The sequence below is a fragment of the Citrus clementina genome, unplaced genomic scaffold, assembly GCF_000493195.1.
Source record: "Citrus clementina cultivar Clemenules unplaced genomic scaffold, Citrus_clementina_v1.0 scaffold_3, whole genome shotgun sequence".
NCBI lineage: Eukaryota > Viridiplantae > Streptophyta > Magnoliopsida > Sapindales > Rutaceae > Citrus > Citrus x clementina.
Window position 1 is genome coordinate 44,935,916 of NW_006262339.1, and position 14,231 is coordinate 44,950,146.

The following is a 14,231-nucleotide window of genomic DNA, read 5'->3' on the forward strand; positions in this document are numbered from 1 at the left end:
AGGGCAGCGTCCCTTGAATTGAAGACATCCGCAATCAAATCATAATCCCACCTCCGTTGCCCTGGCACCATAAGACTATCCACAGTCGCTGTTGCAAGACTCTCATCCAGCTCCGATGTGATAAAGCCATTGTTTGCATCAGGAAGCCAGGGGTCCTTAGAAAGCTGAACCTGCTGCCCATTCCCAATTCGTATGCGACTACCATTTACTACTACATCCTTGGCAGCCATAATTGACCTCCATGTATAACTGGGGTTAAAACCAACAGAAGCATCAACAAAAGAAACCTTAGGATAATATCGGGCCTTGAGGATCCTTGCTACAAGAGAAAGCGGATTAGTCATAAGTCTCCAACATTGTTTCCCAAGCATGGCTATATTAAAGTCATGTATTCTTTTGAAACCAATACCCCCAACAGATTTTGGCTTACACATTTTGTCCCATCGAAGCCAATGAATACCTTTACCTCCAGTCCTCGTAGATCCCCACCAATATGAATTCATCATAATCTCCAGATCGTTACACAAGTCCAGAGGCAGTAAGTATATGTTCATAGCATAATTTGGAACAGCCTGGGCTACTGTTTTCAGCATGATTTCCTTTCCCGCCCTACTCAAAAATTTCTGACTCCACCCTTGAAGCCGCTGCCAGACTTTCTCTTTAATAAAATTAAATACCACGCTCTTCTTCCTGCCGATCTGTGAGGGCAGCCCCAAATAAGTTCCGTGATTGTCTGTGGCAGGAACTTCCAGAATGCCACACACCTGGCGTATAGACTCCTCGCCCATATTTGCACTGAAAGAGATTGAAGATTTATTCAAATTCACCTTCTGTCCCGAAGCAGCACCATAAACAGCCAATATACTTTTCATAATTCTGGCTTCATTGTGTTGAGCTTTAAAGAAAAGGAAGCAGTCATCAGCAAAAAATAAGTGGGATACCGCAGGGGCCCTCCTGGCGACTTTGACTCCATGAATTAATCCTGCCCTTTCACGATTTCGAATTAAAGAGCTTAGCCCCTCAGCACAAATGATGAATAAGTAGGGCGATAATGGATCCCCTTGGCGGAGACCTCTACTTGGAACAATTGGACCCACTTCTACCCCATTTCTAAGCACCTTGTATCTCACAGTAGAAACACACATCATAACAAGCTCGACCCAACCCTCATCAAAACCCATCCGCAACATCATGAGCTTTAAGAAACTCCACTCAACTCGATCATACGCTTTAGACATGTCAATCTTAAGCGCAGCTGTCCCAGCCTTTCCTTGTTTTTTCCTCTTTAAGTAATGAATAATTTCAGTTGATATAAGAATGTTGTCGGTGATTGCTCTGCCCGGAACAAATGCACTCTGGGAATCTGAAATAATTTCACCAAGAACAAGCTTCATTCTGTTTGCAAGCATTTTGGCAACAATTTTATATAATACATTACATAATGCAATGGGACGCATATCTGTCAGTTGCTCAGGCTGCGTATGCTTAGGAATCAATACAATCAAAGTGTCATTAAATTTTTCTGGGAAAGCTCGATTCGTGATATAACTAAGACAAGCTTCAGTAACATCCTTCCCCACTACATGCCAAAATTTCTGATAAAATGCTGGGTTCATGCCATCCGGTCCCGGGGATTTGTCTGGATGCATACTAAATAAGGCCTCTTTAACATCTAGAGTCGTGAAAGGTTCTAACAATAATTGGTTATGTAGTGCAGTGATACTAGCCTCAACACAAGCTAATACTGGTTCACATATACAACTCTCCGAAGAAAATAAAGTTTGAAAATATTCAACAATCAAAGCATCAATCTCAGAAGGGCGTGAATACCACATACCCTGTTGATTCCGCAACTTATCAATCATGTTTTTCTTCTTTTTCTTGGAGGCTGTAGTATGGAAAAACCGAGAGTTCATATCCCCCTCTTTAAGCCAAAAAGACTTGGCTCTCTGTTTCCAATATACTTCATGGCTGTGAAGTAATTCATTGTACTACTTCTTGACTTCTGTAAAAGCTTCCAGCCCTTCTTGATATCTCCTTCCACGCAGAATTGCCATCTGTTGTTTGCAGTCCACAATACGCTTGCGGAAATCCCGAAATAACTTTCCCCCCCAGATCCATAAATCCCCTCCACATACAGCTAATTTATGCTGAATTGGAAAACCAGCAGAAGAGCTCCAACTTCTTTGAACAACAGCCTCACAATCTGATTCTCGAAGCCACACATTTTCAAACCTAAACCGTGTGTGACGATGAATGAAGCCCGAGGGATTCTGGTCCACGAAAATGGGTAAGTGATCAGAACAAGTTGCCTCCAAACTCCAGACCTTTGCTTGCGGGAATAAATTACACCAGGCCGTATTTGCAAGAGCCCTATCTAACCGCTCCTCAACCCACTCCTCTGCACCACGCGACCTCTCCCAAGTGAATGGGTAACCCGCCATCCCCAAATCCACCAAACCAGCATCAGCCACAGCCTCACGAAAGCCACGCAACTTCCAATTGGGCTGAGCTCGACGCCCTCTTTTCTCATAATTAAAAAGTAAGTCGTTGAAATCCCCTAAGCAAATCCATGGCAGAGATGAAATGGTAGTAAGGTAACGAAGAAGATCCTAAGACTCACGTCTTCGAGCTGACTCTGGATACCCATAGTAACCTGTCAAACGCCAGTGACCCATACCCGCTCCTCTTATTTCGATATCCACAAAATTCTTTGCATATTTGATTAGGTGAGCTTCGTATTTGCCATCCCATAGTAAGGCCAATCCTCCACTACGGCCCACCCGATCCACCACAAACATATTTTCGAAATCCAATTTATTTTTAAGAAACTCCAATTGATTTCTATAGCAGAGAGTTTCCATAAGAAAGACAAAAGAAGGTTTTTTGTGCTTGACCAAATCTGTGAGAACCTGAACTGTCCGTGGTTGGCCCAGCCCACGGCAGTTCCAGCTAAGGATACTCATTGGGTTCGGTGGGCCCGATTGACAAAGCCCACCGCTAATCTGTTTTTTTGAAACAAACCTATCTCCATCATATGCGAGGTACCACTTTGAAGTACCAGATTCTCTTCCAGTTCGAGCTTAGATCTTCTTCTCTTATTCTCAACAACTACAAGGCCCAACTCAAAATCCTCCTCACCCTCCTTTGTTGGCCCAGTACCAATTACTTCTTTTCCTTTGCTAGTAAGTTGACTCTTGGCTGGCACCAATAAATTGGATGCCTTGTTAAGCAGCACTGACCTATCCTTCTCACCTCCCTCAGTGCTACGTAAGTTTGCAATTCCTGATTTTATGGGATGCACGGAATCAATCGACATATCATCCGCGGATTCCATGCAATTTCCATATTTTCCTTCTCCCATCTCCGGGGGAACCGAACACAACCATTTCTCACCGGAATTCATGTTATTCCTTCTTGTGGGAGCCTTCATCCATTGCCCATATGGCTTTGTAATGGTGCTTGCATGACAGTCATAAAGAGATGGACATTGTTTCTCAGTGTGGCCAAGCAACCCACATATAAAACAAAATACATGAAGATGCTCGTACTTGAAATCTATCCATATCCACTCACTCCCAATTTTCTTCAGCTTCATACGGCGTTTAAGCGGCTTTCGAACATCAAGAGATACCCTTATCCTCATATAATTCCTCCAAACCCCCATTAAGTTATTTTCATCCGAGGCCTGGAATTCCCCAATATAGTCAGGCTTGTTTGTTGATTGCGAGGATAATGGTTCAAACCTTATAAAAGTATTATAGAGGTAATTCTTTCCTTAATTATATTCTTCCCTTGATTATAATGTATAATGGAGTGTAGACAACTTTTTCCCTTACAAAATATTAAATATTAGGGAGAGTAAAAATATCAAAAGAAATGTGAGTAGACTAAACGTCTTTCGACTATTAATGAGGGTAAAATTTAGTATAAACTAGTGTTTCATAAAATTTAATGTAAATTAATAATTAAGTAGGAGTTTTGGGCGTCGGAAAGTCGAGTTAAGTAAAGACTATATATTACCTTCTTTAAGAATATTAGTGAGTCAAATATTAGTGAAGGTAAAAATATCAAACAAAATGTAGATAATGAGAGTAAGATTTAATGTAAACTAGTGTAAACTAGTGCTTCACAAAAGTTAATGAAACTAGTCACATTAATTGTCTAATTGTAAAAATTAGTAGCAATCTCATATAATATAAATTGTAATATGAGAAATAATTTTATGTAATTATTAAAAAAAAATACTTGTCTTCAAACTTACCTGAGATGTAATCTCAACAATAATCTCACGTAACTTTTTTAAAAAAAAACAACTACTTGTCATCAAAAAGTTTGAATCCACAGCATAACAGATGACGTTTAATATTTTAAATTAATATATATTTAAAGCTTAAAAATAAGGGGAAAAAAATTTATGATATGGATCAAATTCTTATTTAATAAAAGTCAGATAATAAGGCCCTCACACTTGATGGACAGTCAGAAACTTGTATGATCCACTATACTACACAATGGTACGACCATTAAAAAAAATTAAAATTAAAAAAAAAAAATCATTGTCATGACCAAGTTCACACCATTAACATCACGATCATCAACGAGTTAATTTCTGACCTTTGCATACTAATAAGCTAAGTGGTTTTTCAGTTCTCACTGCATCGTTCTTGGACTAAGTGAGCAAGATATGACCAATGGTAGGAAAACTAATCATTGACCACGCCACCTCCTCCACCAGGAGGAAGGAGAAGGTCGCTGAGGAGGAGGAGGTGTAAGGAGGTCCAGCATGGTTTCCTTTTCTTTCGGGGTCAATGGTACACCTCTAACAAGGTTCAAAGCCATGATGTGTACATTAGTCTTTTGCCTGTGCCTGTTGTAAGCCCATATTCCTGCGGCAGCACCTGCAACGAGAAGCTGTCCCCCAAAACACCATTACTTATATGTAAAGAGAAATATCACAGCAAGAATTGACCTTTAATTTAAGATGGTTCTACTTCTCTTAAGTTCTACTTCTCTTATGCCCTGAAACTGACCGGTGATAGCCACAAGGCTGCAGTCTGCAGATCAAACTTCGGGGCATATAGTACTGTCTCCCCAAAATCATCCTCAAGCTTCTTGTAAACCTCTTTATCAGTTTTCCCAGCTTGAATCTCATCACGAATTAACTGCAGCATTATTGCAAATATAATTGGTACACAGGTTCAAATAATCTAACTTGTGAAGTGACATGAATACGGTTAAAACATAAACAAAGGAGAAAAGGCATAGCAATAGACGACATCAAAATGAGCTACCAAATCAAGTTCTAGGCCAACTGAGGATTCCCTCGGAACTACGGCATTTATCCTATATTCCAATTGGACAAAATAGTTCCAAGTTCTCGATAATATTTCATGTTGAAAATAAGTTTTTATGCATTGTGAAACAAAATCAGTCATAATAAATCTAATAAAATAGTTTGAATTACTGTGGCGACATATTAGAAAACTGAGAATCTTAGGACTACTACATACAGAAAGAAACAACTTGCAATATCTGCTTATGAATGTTCCTGAGAACAATGACAGTATCTGCTTGTGAATCAATATTTATCTCAGAGCAAAAGAATTACCTTTCTGAGGAGAATGGCAATATCTGCTTGTGAATCTTCAATGGATTGACTCCCACAGTCAGTGCACCGGACATTTCGACTGATGTTTCTTGCCCTGGCATCAGCCATTTGTTTCTTTTTCAACTCATCATCATTACTGGCCATTGTCAGCGTGTATCACCTCTAGTCTGAAAAACTATCAAAATCCAAACAAAACCAAAAACAAAAACATTACAATAGTTACCCGAAACACAAAATACAAAATTCTTATTAAATTTTGGTAGTTCTATATTCACAGAGACATTTTGTCAAACACTTACCAAACAAGGCGACTATAAACAGAGTTTGACCACTCCCCGCTTGTGCACTCAATCTATTAACACAATATCCAAACCCGCTTCAAAATTCCAAAATTCCCGGATTTTCTATTTCTTATGGGTTGATTCAAGTTATTCAATACATAATTTGCCAGTAAAGAAGAATAATAACTTCAAACGTAGGTTACACAAAATTATATATACCATAACTTTATATCCATGACTAAATGATTGCATCTTTGATTCTAACCAAAACCAAGATGACTTTTAGTTATAAATGCAACGAAAGAGAGTTGGACTCTCTTCGGTTTCCCAGAAACTACTAACTTTAAACAACTTAGGTCTCACTTCAGGGACCTCAACTAAGCGAAACAGTTGAAATAGTTTCAGTTGATTAATAAGCTTTTCATTTCATTGTTACCCGATATCCCAGCTGCCTATCAGATATAGAGCGCGGGAAAAAACAGAACGATGAAGAAGCGATAGTACAAACAAAGACGAGAAAAAATTAGTGTAATCAGTAGGCACCTGGTACGCTCTACTGAGGCTTCTTTGTTCTTGGAACTTGAATCAGCTTTGATGATGATAGAGGTTTAGTAGGGGTTTAATAGTTAATACAAACGCTTGGTTCCTCTTCAACTGCCTCACAATTTGATGAAAAATGGTTCAGACAAATTTACAAAATAGATTTTTTTATTTAATTTATAAATTAAATTTAAATTCAAAAACATATCTTGTATCCGCCACATTAATCACGTACTTAAATTTATTATTTAGAAATTAATGTGTCATTAATTTACTGATATTTACAATAGAAATTTTTAAGTAAATTACATTTTTACCGTTAAAAAATTTAAAATTAATATACTTCTAATTTGATGCTGCCTTTCGCCTCTCACTTCACCTAAAAATAAAATAAATTAACGTAAATTTTTTTTTTTATTATTCTGACTATCAGTGAATTGATAATGTAATAGGAGAACAAATTCATTTTTTTTCACTTCATAGTTCATATGAGAACAAAATTAAATAAAATTTTACATAATAATTACGTATATTATGTTGTACTTTTTACCTAAAAAAAATTTATATTTATATTTTCTAATACGATGTTGCTTTTCGCTCCCTCATTTCCCTCAAAAACAGTTTTTCTCGCTTCCCTCCAACCAAAGTACCGAACAGGCCTTTTAAGTTAGGGTTTAGGGTTTTATTTCCTCTTCCTAAACTATATTCGTTTATTTTGGTGGTAACCGAAATGAGAAACTTACAGTTATCGTTCAATCAAACGCAAAAGGTGAGACTTGAAAAAGCTCTCGAAAGGCTTGAGTCTTTATCTTCAAAGTCAAACCCTAACTCCTGCGTCACCGTCGGCGACACCATCCCTGTTTACGAAGATGGCATCCTCAAGTAATCACGGATTCCGACTGAATCTATTTATTTTCGCTTTATTGTTCTTATTTTTCTAAAATATGGATTTAATTAAATACAGGGGACACGGAACCTCGGACCAGAAGGGCGAGCTTGCTGCGACAGTCTGTGGTGTTGTCGAACGCATCAACAAGTTGATCTACGTACGCGCTTTACGCGCCAGGTAATTGGAATTTGCTAGGTTTTAGTCAGTGTTTTAAATCTTATGCATTTTGTGTTGTTTGGTTCCGAAAAATCGTTGCTTTTGCTTTAGTTCTATTGTTTGTTCATAGATACAAGCCGGAGACGGGAGACATTGTCATAGGACGTGTCATAGAGGTAAATTCAAATTACTTAATTAACTTCATTATTTGAAAGTTAATTCATATCACATTCTTGTACTATATCGTCTCTTCTACTTCTTCAATTTTACTAGCTAGAACCTGAACAATGTTCAGGTTGTTCCGAAGAGATGGAAATTGGAAATAAACTTCACACAAGATGCCATTTTGATGCTTTCTTCAATGAACTTGCCTGATGGAATTCAGGTATCATACTTTTTCTTGAAGGTTGCTCTAGTTACCCTATTGGGTGAAATATGCTATAACTGGGAGTATCAAAATAATGATTTTGTTCATAAATATGGCACCATATGAAGCATGGGGCTTGTCTTATATTTTTATGTTTAAGATCTGCCTAAATGTGGATAGTTTTGTATTGAATTTTCTCTTTTGTTTGCTAGAGGCGGCGAACGGCCGTGGATGAGCTCAATATGCGCAGTATTTTTACAGAAAATGACTTAGTCTGTGTAAGTGAATTTCTACTTACTCTTCGTTTCTTGTATGGTGTGCAATGTGCCATCTTAGGGAAAGAACTAGTTACTTATTTGATGTTGCCAACTCTGTTCTCTTTTACAGGCTGAAGTTCGTAGTTCACAGGGTGATGGCAGTTTACAACTTCAAGCAAGAAATCAGAAGTATGGCAAGGTGTGTCCTGTTTGAAAAGTTTTCAGGTGCATCTTCCGCATTTTTTTATCTTTACGCTCACTCTTTTATAAGGAAGAACAATGTAGATGTGAAGGAATGGCCAATACCATCAGTGCAAGAAAAAAAATATATATATATTAGTAGGTAAATTTAATGTCCAACTAGCAATTTCCTTATTCCTTTTTTGGCTTAGAATTAAGCTGCCAATTTGACTATACCTTGAGGAAAGGAAAGTTGTACTTTAAAATTATGCCTTGGCATGGGCAAATCAATATTTGCTTGCAGCTAACAAACTGTTGAGGATGGGAACTTTAAGAATTCCAAAGAAGACTAGGAGTAACTTAGTGTAGTGATAATAACAATGTTTATGATTCATTTCGTTATGTAGGAAACAGAAAAATTTCATTGTTAAACTGTTTCTCTTTTTCACTTTAATACCTAGCATCGTTGCCATCAACATTATTTCATTAACATCAATTTCATGTTATTCATACCTCTAATGTATTATTATTGACATGTACCAATATGCCTGCAGCTCGAGAGGGGTCAACTGCTCACAGTTGATCCTTATCTGGTGAAGAGACGGAAACAACATTTTCACCACCTGGAAGAGTATGGAATTGACTTGATAATTGGATGTAATGGATACATCTGGATTGGTGAGCATGTTGAAGCCAGAGACAAGATGGTGGTGGATCAAGGAAGCAATTCTGAACAACTGATCGCTAAATGTGATAAAAATTCCATGGATCTTGATGAACAAGATGGAACTTGCACTCCACGAGAAGCGAGACAGAACATTTGCAGAATTGCAAATGCTATTCGCGTCTTGTCTAGACTAGGCTTCAATATAACAGTAGAAGTGATCCTGGAAACAGTTAACCTGAGCAACTCACTGAATCTTGATATACACGACATGCTTGGATCAGAGTTCTATGTTCTGGTTGCAGAGAGTGAAGCTGAAAGGCGAAGCCTGAGCAAAAGGAAGCGATGAAATTTCATACAAGTGATTAGAAAAGTCACGTCTTTTTTATACATTGGGAATTAGGATAACTTTATGCTGCGAAAGGGTGTTATTTAGCTGAAATTCTTGTTCAAAATCGAGGCAATAGTTTGTTTAGATGTACTAGTTTGTCATGCTTCATTCAGATTAAAAAAAAAAAGGAAGAAAAATGCAACAGTTCGATGGCTTGCGCTATTATCATCATCGTCATCATCATCATTATCTTTGTTATTCTGAAATAATTTGCTACTAAAATTGGTCGCAGACCTGAACTTTCTCCTCCCACACATTTGTTGGTAGCGTATGTTTATGTATTCCTCTAAACTAATGAAGGTAGAAATTTAGATTGATTTACAATAAAATTGATTTAAATTGATCCTTGTAGATCTTTATAATTTTAAACGTCAGAAAAATTCTAATGGTAACGTCTTAAACTAAAATTAATTACACATTACATCGAAGCTTGAAATCTGTTGCAAAGTTTCGCGACGGAGGGACTTTTTTTTTTTTTTCTCCATAACAGCTTATGCTCTCTGAAATTATAAAAGATCGTCAAAACTTGCAATAGTCTAGTAGCAATGTAATCATGTGTTTATAATTCTCAACTCCTACAAATTTACAACCCCCATTAGTATATTTTTCTACAAAGATCGACGTCGATCATAATCCTATTGTTTTGCAAGAATAATGTGACGGTAAGCGGTTGTTCCACCGTGTGCGGGGCATTAATAATCAAAGCTCATCTTTTACAGGAGATTGTAGGCATTGTTCATCCCAGAAGTAGGGAAACTTCAATTTTGCTGCAGTATGAGGCATGGACCAATCTTCGTATATAAACCTGAAGCAGGAGCCAGAACCTCGGTAATCACAACAAAAAGAATCAAGAAAAGAAAGGGAAAAATAAAGAAAGCAACAAGGTGCTTTGCACTCAAACATCTGAGAACATTATAGTATAAAACTGAAATAGAGTTGCCTCTATGCTACTAAATGGTTTTCATGTAAGACACATTGGACTAAAAGAAAATGCCATAATCTCGGTAATCATCTATTTGATTTCAACTCTATTCTGAATTGGTCTTACTAGAAACTAATGCTGGAAAGGTATTGACAGAAGTTACAGAGTGAGTTTCTTTTGGACCCCGGCCTGCAAATGAAGTTGTTCATAATCATAAACAGCAAGATCTTTGCCAATAAATATTTTTTAATGTTTATTTATTCTCATATAACATAAACTAAAGCCCAATTTTAATGTTCATTTACAGATAAGCCTAAACCCAACACTCAGTAGAGCTCAATTCAAGCTAAAAAGCAGTTGAGCCAAGCCTGAAATATCAAAGGCAAAATTTGGATAGGCTTGACTAGTCCTCTAGGTAATTCTATATGGAGCTTTTTCCTAGAAGTTTGTTCATTAGAAGTAACCGTGGATAACTTAGAGCAAACACTAAAATGGAAACAGTAAAGACCACAGAAACTATGAAAAAAACTTCAAATGGTAGCACGCACCTTGAGGCATATTTAAAAATTTTGAATATGCAAAACATTTTGACCCACAACTAGAAACCAAGCAAAAATATGGAAAAGTACAGTAATAGCAGTTATTGAAGAGCTATAAGTTGAAGACGAAATGTCACATACACTTTAACAGGCGGGCGAGATATTACAACAAGCATTTGCAAATCCTCGTTTTCATTTGTATTCCACACCTGCAATGAACATCATCAACAGTCGTCAGACCCTGGACATCTAGTCATCCATGTTTTGTTGCCCTTGCAGCAATTTAAAAAATTAGAAACTCCAAATGTGTGAAGCATGAGTAGTTGATTCAACCATCACAATTATCTGGCAGCATAATTATGAGAATTGTCAACTCTTTGGCTGTTGTATGGATATTAAATTCCTATATATAAAATTTTCTCTGTCATCCACAGAGAGCGATGGAGTGTGAATTTGTATGGTTGAAAAACCATGTAGATCTAAGGCTTCACATGTCGTCCAGCCTTTGTTGAGTGTGAATTCTCAAACAAGCTTGTCCACAACTGACTAATGTGCAACACTAGAACGGTAGTACCAGAGATAAAAAGTATGTCCCCTTATTAGTGGACACTGCTCAGTAAGATGAAATAATGATCAGTTTCTCCATATTAATAATATGTTTACAATGCAGACTCATAAACTAAAGAACATCTGAGGTGAACCATCAACAAGCAATAACGATGGTATGGTTTACCTGGTGAGCATCATTGACAGGAATGTGAAATGTGCTATTTGCAAAGAAAAAATGTTCTTGTGGCTTTCCAGGGTGCTTTTCATGTGAACTTGAGGCAAGATAGAGAGTGCCACTCCCTTTTAGGACAATGAAAATTTCTTCACAAGAGTGCCTATGAATTGGTGTTCGCGTTCCAGGAGAAAATGTTTGCAGCCAAACTTCAATCTGTAAAACCCCAGAAATGCATTACACGGAGCCTTTAAACAGATATAATGCATCATAAACTTGTCTGCAGGAGGATGACAACCCACATTGATTCAGGGCAATGTGAAGGAAGTGTGGTTCTAAAATGACAACCAATATGAAAAATGCAAACATTTATTGTTCAAAGGCACAATTTTGATAATATCATGAGAAAACTCCTAAAAATTCAGAATTGAAAGCAAGCAGCTGGTTTAACTCCTAAAAATTCAGAATTAAAAGTAAGCAGCTGGTTCTATTTTCAACCATACAAGTACAACCTCTAGCTAGTTACTGCATGATTTTATATGCGATACCTAGGTTAAGTTTTTAATAAGATCTTTGGTTTTGCAAAATGAAACCATGAACTCACAAGATCCTGGGAAAAGTAAATTCCCAAATGCAAATATGTATCAATACCTCTTTCATCCCATGTAAAATTGAGCCTGCCACAGTAATGTGGGCCAATCCTTCCCTTCCATAGTTATCCTGGGGAAGCTCACTGATATTCCTTACAAGTGGAAATCCTGCATCAAAAAGTAAACAGACTGAACTAGTAAATACCAGTATAAAGCATATAGAAAAGGGGATGGGAAAATCACATTTAAAATTTTTCATTAAGCCGCAAGCAGGTACATTTTTCTCACTAAAACACATTCAACGGAAAATCCACATCATTTTGGCTGCCTTATAGAAACTCAGTGCACAAAAAGTACTACGAGAATGTCATTTACGTATGAACAAAAGAAGGCAACAAGACCAATTTTAATTAGACACAATACAATGTCATACGCACATAGCTTGGTCCAATTATCACTTAATTTTCCTCAATCAAACCAATGTTTAATAATCAGCATTGAACTTAATAATACAAGTAACAAAAATAAACAAATAAATAACAAAATAAATAAGGGGGCTAATGCTAGCCGAGACCCATACGCACGAGTTAAAAGTAATATATTACTTGATTCTTAACACCAATTTTCTACGTCATTTTTGCAAACAACAAATAACTAAATAAAATAACAAAAATGAACAAACTTGACTCACCCTTGATTGAGCAATGTGAAGCGTCAGCTTCAATATTTGCAGATAATAAAATGAAACTTAAGCATAAGAAAATCAACCAAGACCTCGCCATCTTCCGGCTGCCCCTAGCTTTCTGTTTCAGCCGAACAAAACAAAAATCTTCTTTCGTACTTCTTCGCTAAGGCTGCTGGTTTTAGTAGTGTTTGTTTTTGGTATCCCGGTTTCTTATTTTTAGCACCTTCTGGTACTTTCTTCCCGATGTCGGATCGGATCTTCCAAATGGGTCCGTAACTGAATTGTATTTATATTTTTTTTCAAAATAAAACAGTTAATATCAACATCCAAATAAGTTAGGGAATTTTACAGTAATAACCATTAAAGTTTTGATTTTTTTCATCTTAACCCCTCAAAAATATTTCTATCAACATTAGCCATAAAACAACTTTTGAGACCAAAATACCCCTCCTTCATCTCTCCCCCAAAAAACTTGTTTTGTGGCCAAAAAGCTTGATTTTTTTTTTTAAAAAAAAATCTAATCTTTTACGGCTTGTTGCATGACTTTAAGATGGAAAATTTGTCAAGTTGTATTCTATCAGCATTATTATTATTAATGCTTTCACCTGCAAATCCATTGATATTCATTCCCCCTTCCATAATCTTCGTGCCCAAATTGCTTCTAACTTTTCTCGACTTCGACGCGGGTGAGAGATTGCTTTTCCTTTCACCTTTTTGTTTTCTTCCGTTTAGCTTCATTATTTAAAAAAAAAAAACCGAAACAGAACAGAAACAAAAGCTTCAGCCCGCGGCCACCGTCCAAGGCTGCCGGCTCTCGTTTTCCGTCACCGATCCGGACGCAACCACCACTAAACGGATCATAAATCGCCGGCCATCAAACCCCAAGCATCGGACACCGTTGATTAGCCACAGATCGCCGGAAAAACAACCAAAACAGCCGCGCCAACCGTGCCGTCATTCACCGGTTTCCGCCGCGATTTAGCCAGCACCACCGTAATCAATCCACTCCTCTCCACGAGCTCAACCTCTTTCGTTATTCCCCACCTCCGATCGACCAACCCATCGCCGGAATCTAAGCATCACCAAACAGTTACAACTTATCTCAAATTTCCGGCCAAAACGCCACCGTTTCCGACGAATCACAAACATCATCATGAACAACTTCAAAACTTAGTGCGACAGGGTGCCTGTCGCACCAAGCCTGTCGCACCAAAATTTGGTGCGACAGGCACCCTGTCACCAGATTCATCCCCTGTCTTGGTGCGACAGGCACCCTGTCACCAGATTCATCCCTCGACTCAGATCAATAAGTTTGAAAATAACTCATGCCACGATGCCGATTAGTTTTGGTCTGTAAAGAAGGGTAATTTGGGGAGAAAGACTTGTGTTTGGCTAATGTTGATAGAAAAAAGTTCAGAGGATTAGTTACAAAAATAAC

The 14,231-nt window shown here is 37.5% G+C and overlaps 3 protein-coding genes across 4 annotated transcripts; 1 reads left to right on the forward strand and 2 right to left on the reverse strand.

The window, feature by feature from the left end:
* Positions 1-4,457: 4,457 nt before the first annotated feature.
* Positions 4,458-6,588, reverse strand: LOC18046995 (cytochrome c-type biogenesis CcmH-like mitochondrial protein). 2 transcript variants are annotated; one of them, XM_024189055.1, is made up of 5 exons: positions 6,436-6,588; positions 5,911-5,963; positions 5,612-5,786; positions 5,034-5,165; positions 4,458-4,914 (listed from the first exon to the last, which is right to left on the reverse strand). In XM_024189055.1, the coding sequence occupies exons 3-5, from the start codon at positions 5,753-5,755 to the stop codon at positions 4,711-4,713; spliced, it is 480 nt and encodes a 159-aa protein (XP_024044823.1). In that variant the 5' UTR covers positions 5,756-5,786; positions 5,911-5,963; positions 6,436-6,588; the 3' UTR covers positions 4,458-4,710. The 2 variants fall into 2 exon arrangements, with proteins under 2 accessions (XP_024044823.1, XP_006444153.1); XM_006444090.2 differs by lacking the exon at positions 5,911-5,963.
* A 297-nt stretch (positions 6,589-6,885) lies between these two features.
* On the forward strand, positions 6,886-9,629 carry LOC18046996 (exosome complex component RRP4 homolog). Its single transcript, XM_006444091.2, has 7 exons — positions 6,886-7,314; positions 7,397-7,498; positions 7,608-7,653; positions 7,773-7,862; positions 8,057-8,122; positions 8,232-8,300; positions 8,836-9,629. The coding sequence occupies exons 1-7, from the start codon at positions 7,163-7,165 to the stop codon at positions 9,292-9,294; spliced, it is 984 nt and encodes a 327-aa protein (XP_006444154.1). The 5' UTR covers positions 6,886-7,162; the 3' UTR covers positions 9,295-9,629.
* A 141-nt stretch (positions 9,630-9,770) lies between these two features.
* Positions 9,771-13,062, reverse strand: LOC18046997 (auxin-binding protein T85). The gene is made up of 5 exons (XM_006444092.2): positions 12,800-13,062; positions 12,170-12,276; positions 11,531-11,734; positions 10,939-11,006; positions 9,771-10,141 (listed from the first exon to the last, which is right to left on the reverse strand). Exons 1-5 carry the CDS (start codon positions 12,888-12,890, stop codon positions 10,036-10,038), a joined length of 576 nt encoding a protein of 191 aa, XP_006444155.1. The 5' UTR covers positions 12,891-13,062; the 3' UTR covers positions 9,771-10,035.
* Positions 13,063-14,231: the final 1,169 nt, after the last annotated feature.

Coding starts and splice junctions, on each gene's coding strand:
- LOC18046996 (XM_006444091.2), top strand. CDS start 7,163: ATGAGAAACTTACAGTTATCGTTCAATCAAACGCAAAAGGTGAGACTT. Junction 7,315..7,396: donor TACGAAGATGGCATCCTCAA/GTAATCACGGAT, acceptor AATTAAATACAG/GGGACACGGAACCTCGGACC. Junction 7,654..7,772: donor TCATAGGACGTGTCATAGAG/GTAAATTCAAAT, acceptor AACAATGTTCAG/GTTGTTCCGAAGAGATGGAA.
- LOC18046997 (XM_006444092.2), bottom strand. CDS start 12,890: ATGGCGAGGTCTTGGTTGATTTTCTTATGCTTAAGTTTCATTTTATTA. Junction 11,735..12,169: donor TTTTACATGGGATGAAAGAG/GTATTGATACAT, acceptor GGGGTTTTACAG/ATTGAAGTTTGGCTGCAAAC. Junction 10,142..10,938: donor TCTCGCCCGCCTGTTAAAGT/GTATGTGACATT, acceptor CTCCTGCTTCAG/GTTTATATACGAAGATTGGT.
- LOC18046995 (XM_006444090.2), bottom strand. CDS start 5,755: ATGGCCAGTAATGATGATGAGTTGAAAAAGAAACAAATGGCTGATGCC. Junction 5,166..5,611: donor TTGCCATTCTCCTCAGAAAG/GTAATTCTTTTG, acceptor ATAATGCTGCAG/TTAATTCGTGATGAGATTCA. Junction 4,915..5,033: donor CAGCCTTGTGGCTATCACCG/GTCAGTTTCAGG, acceptor TTTGGGGGACAG/CTTCTCGTTGCAGGTGCTGC.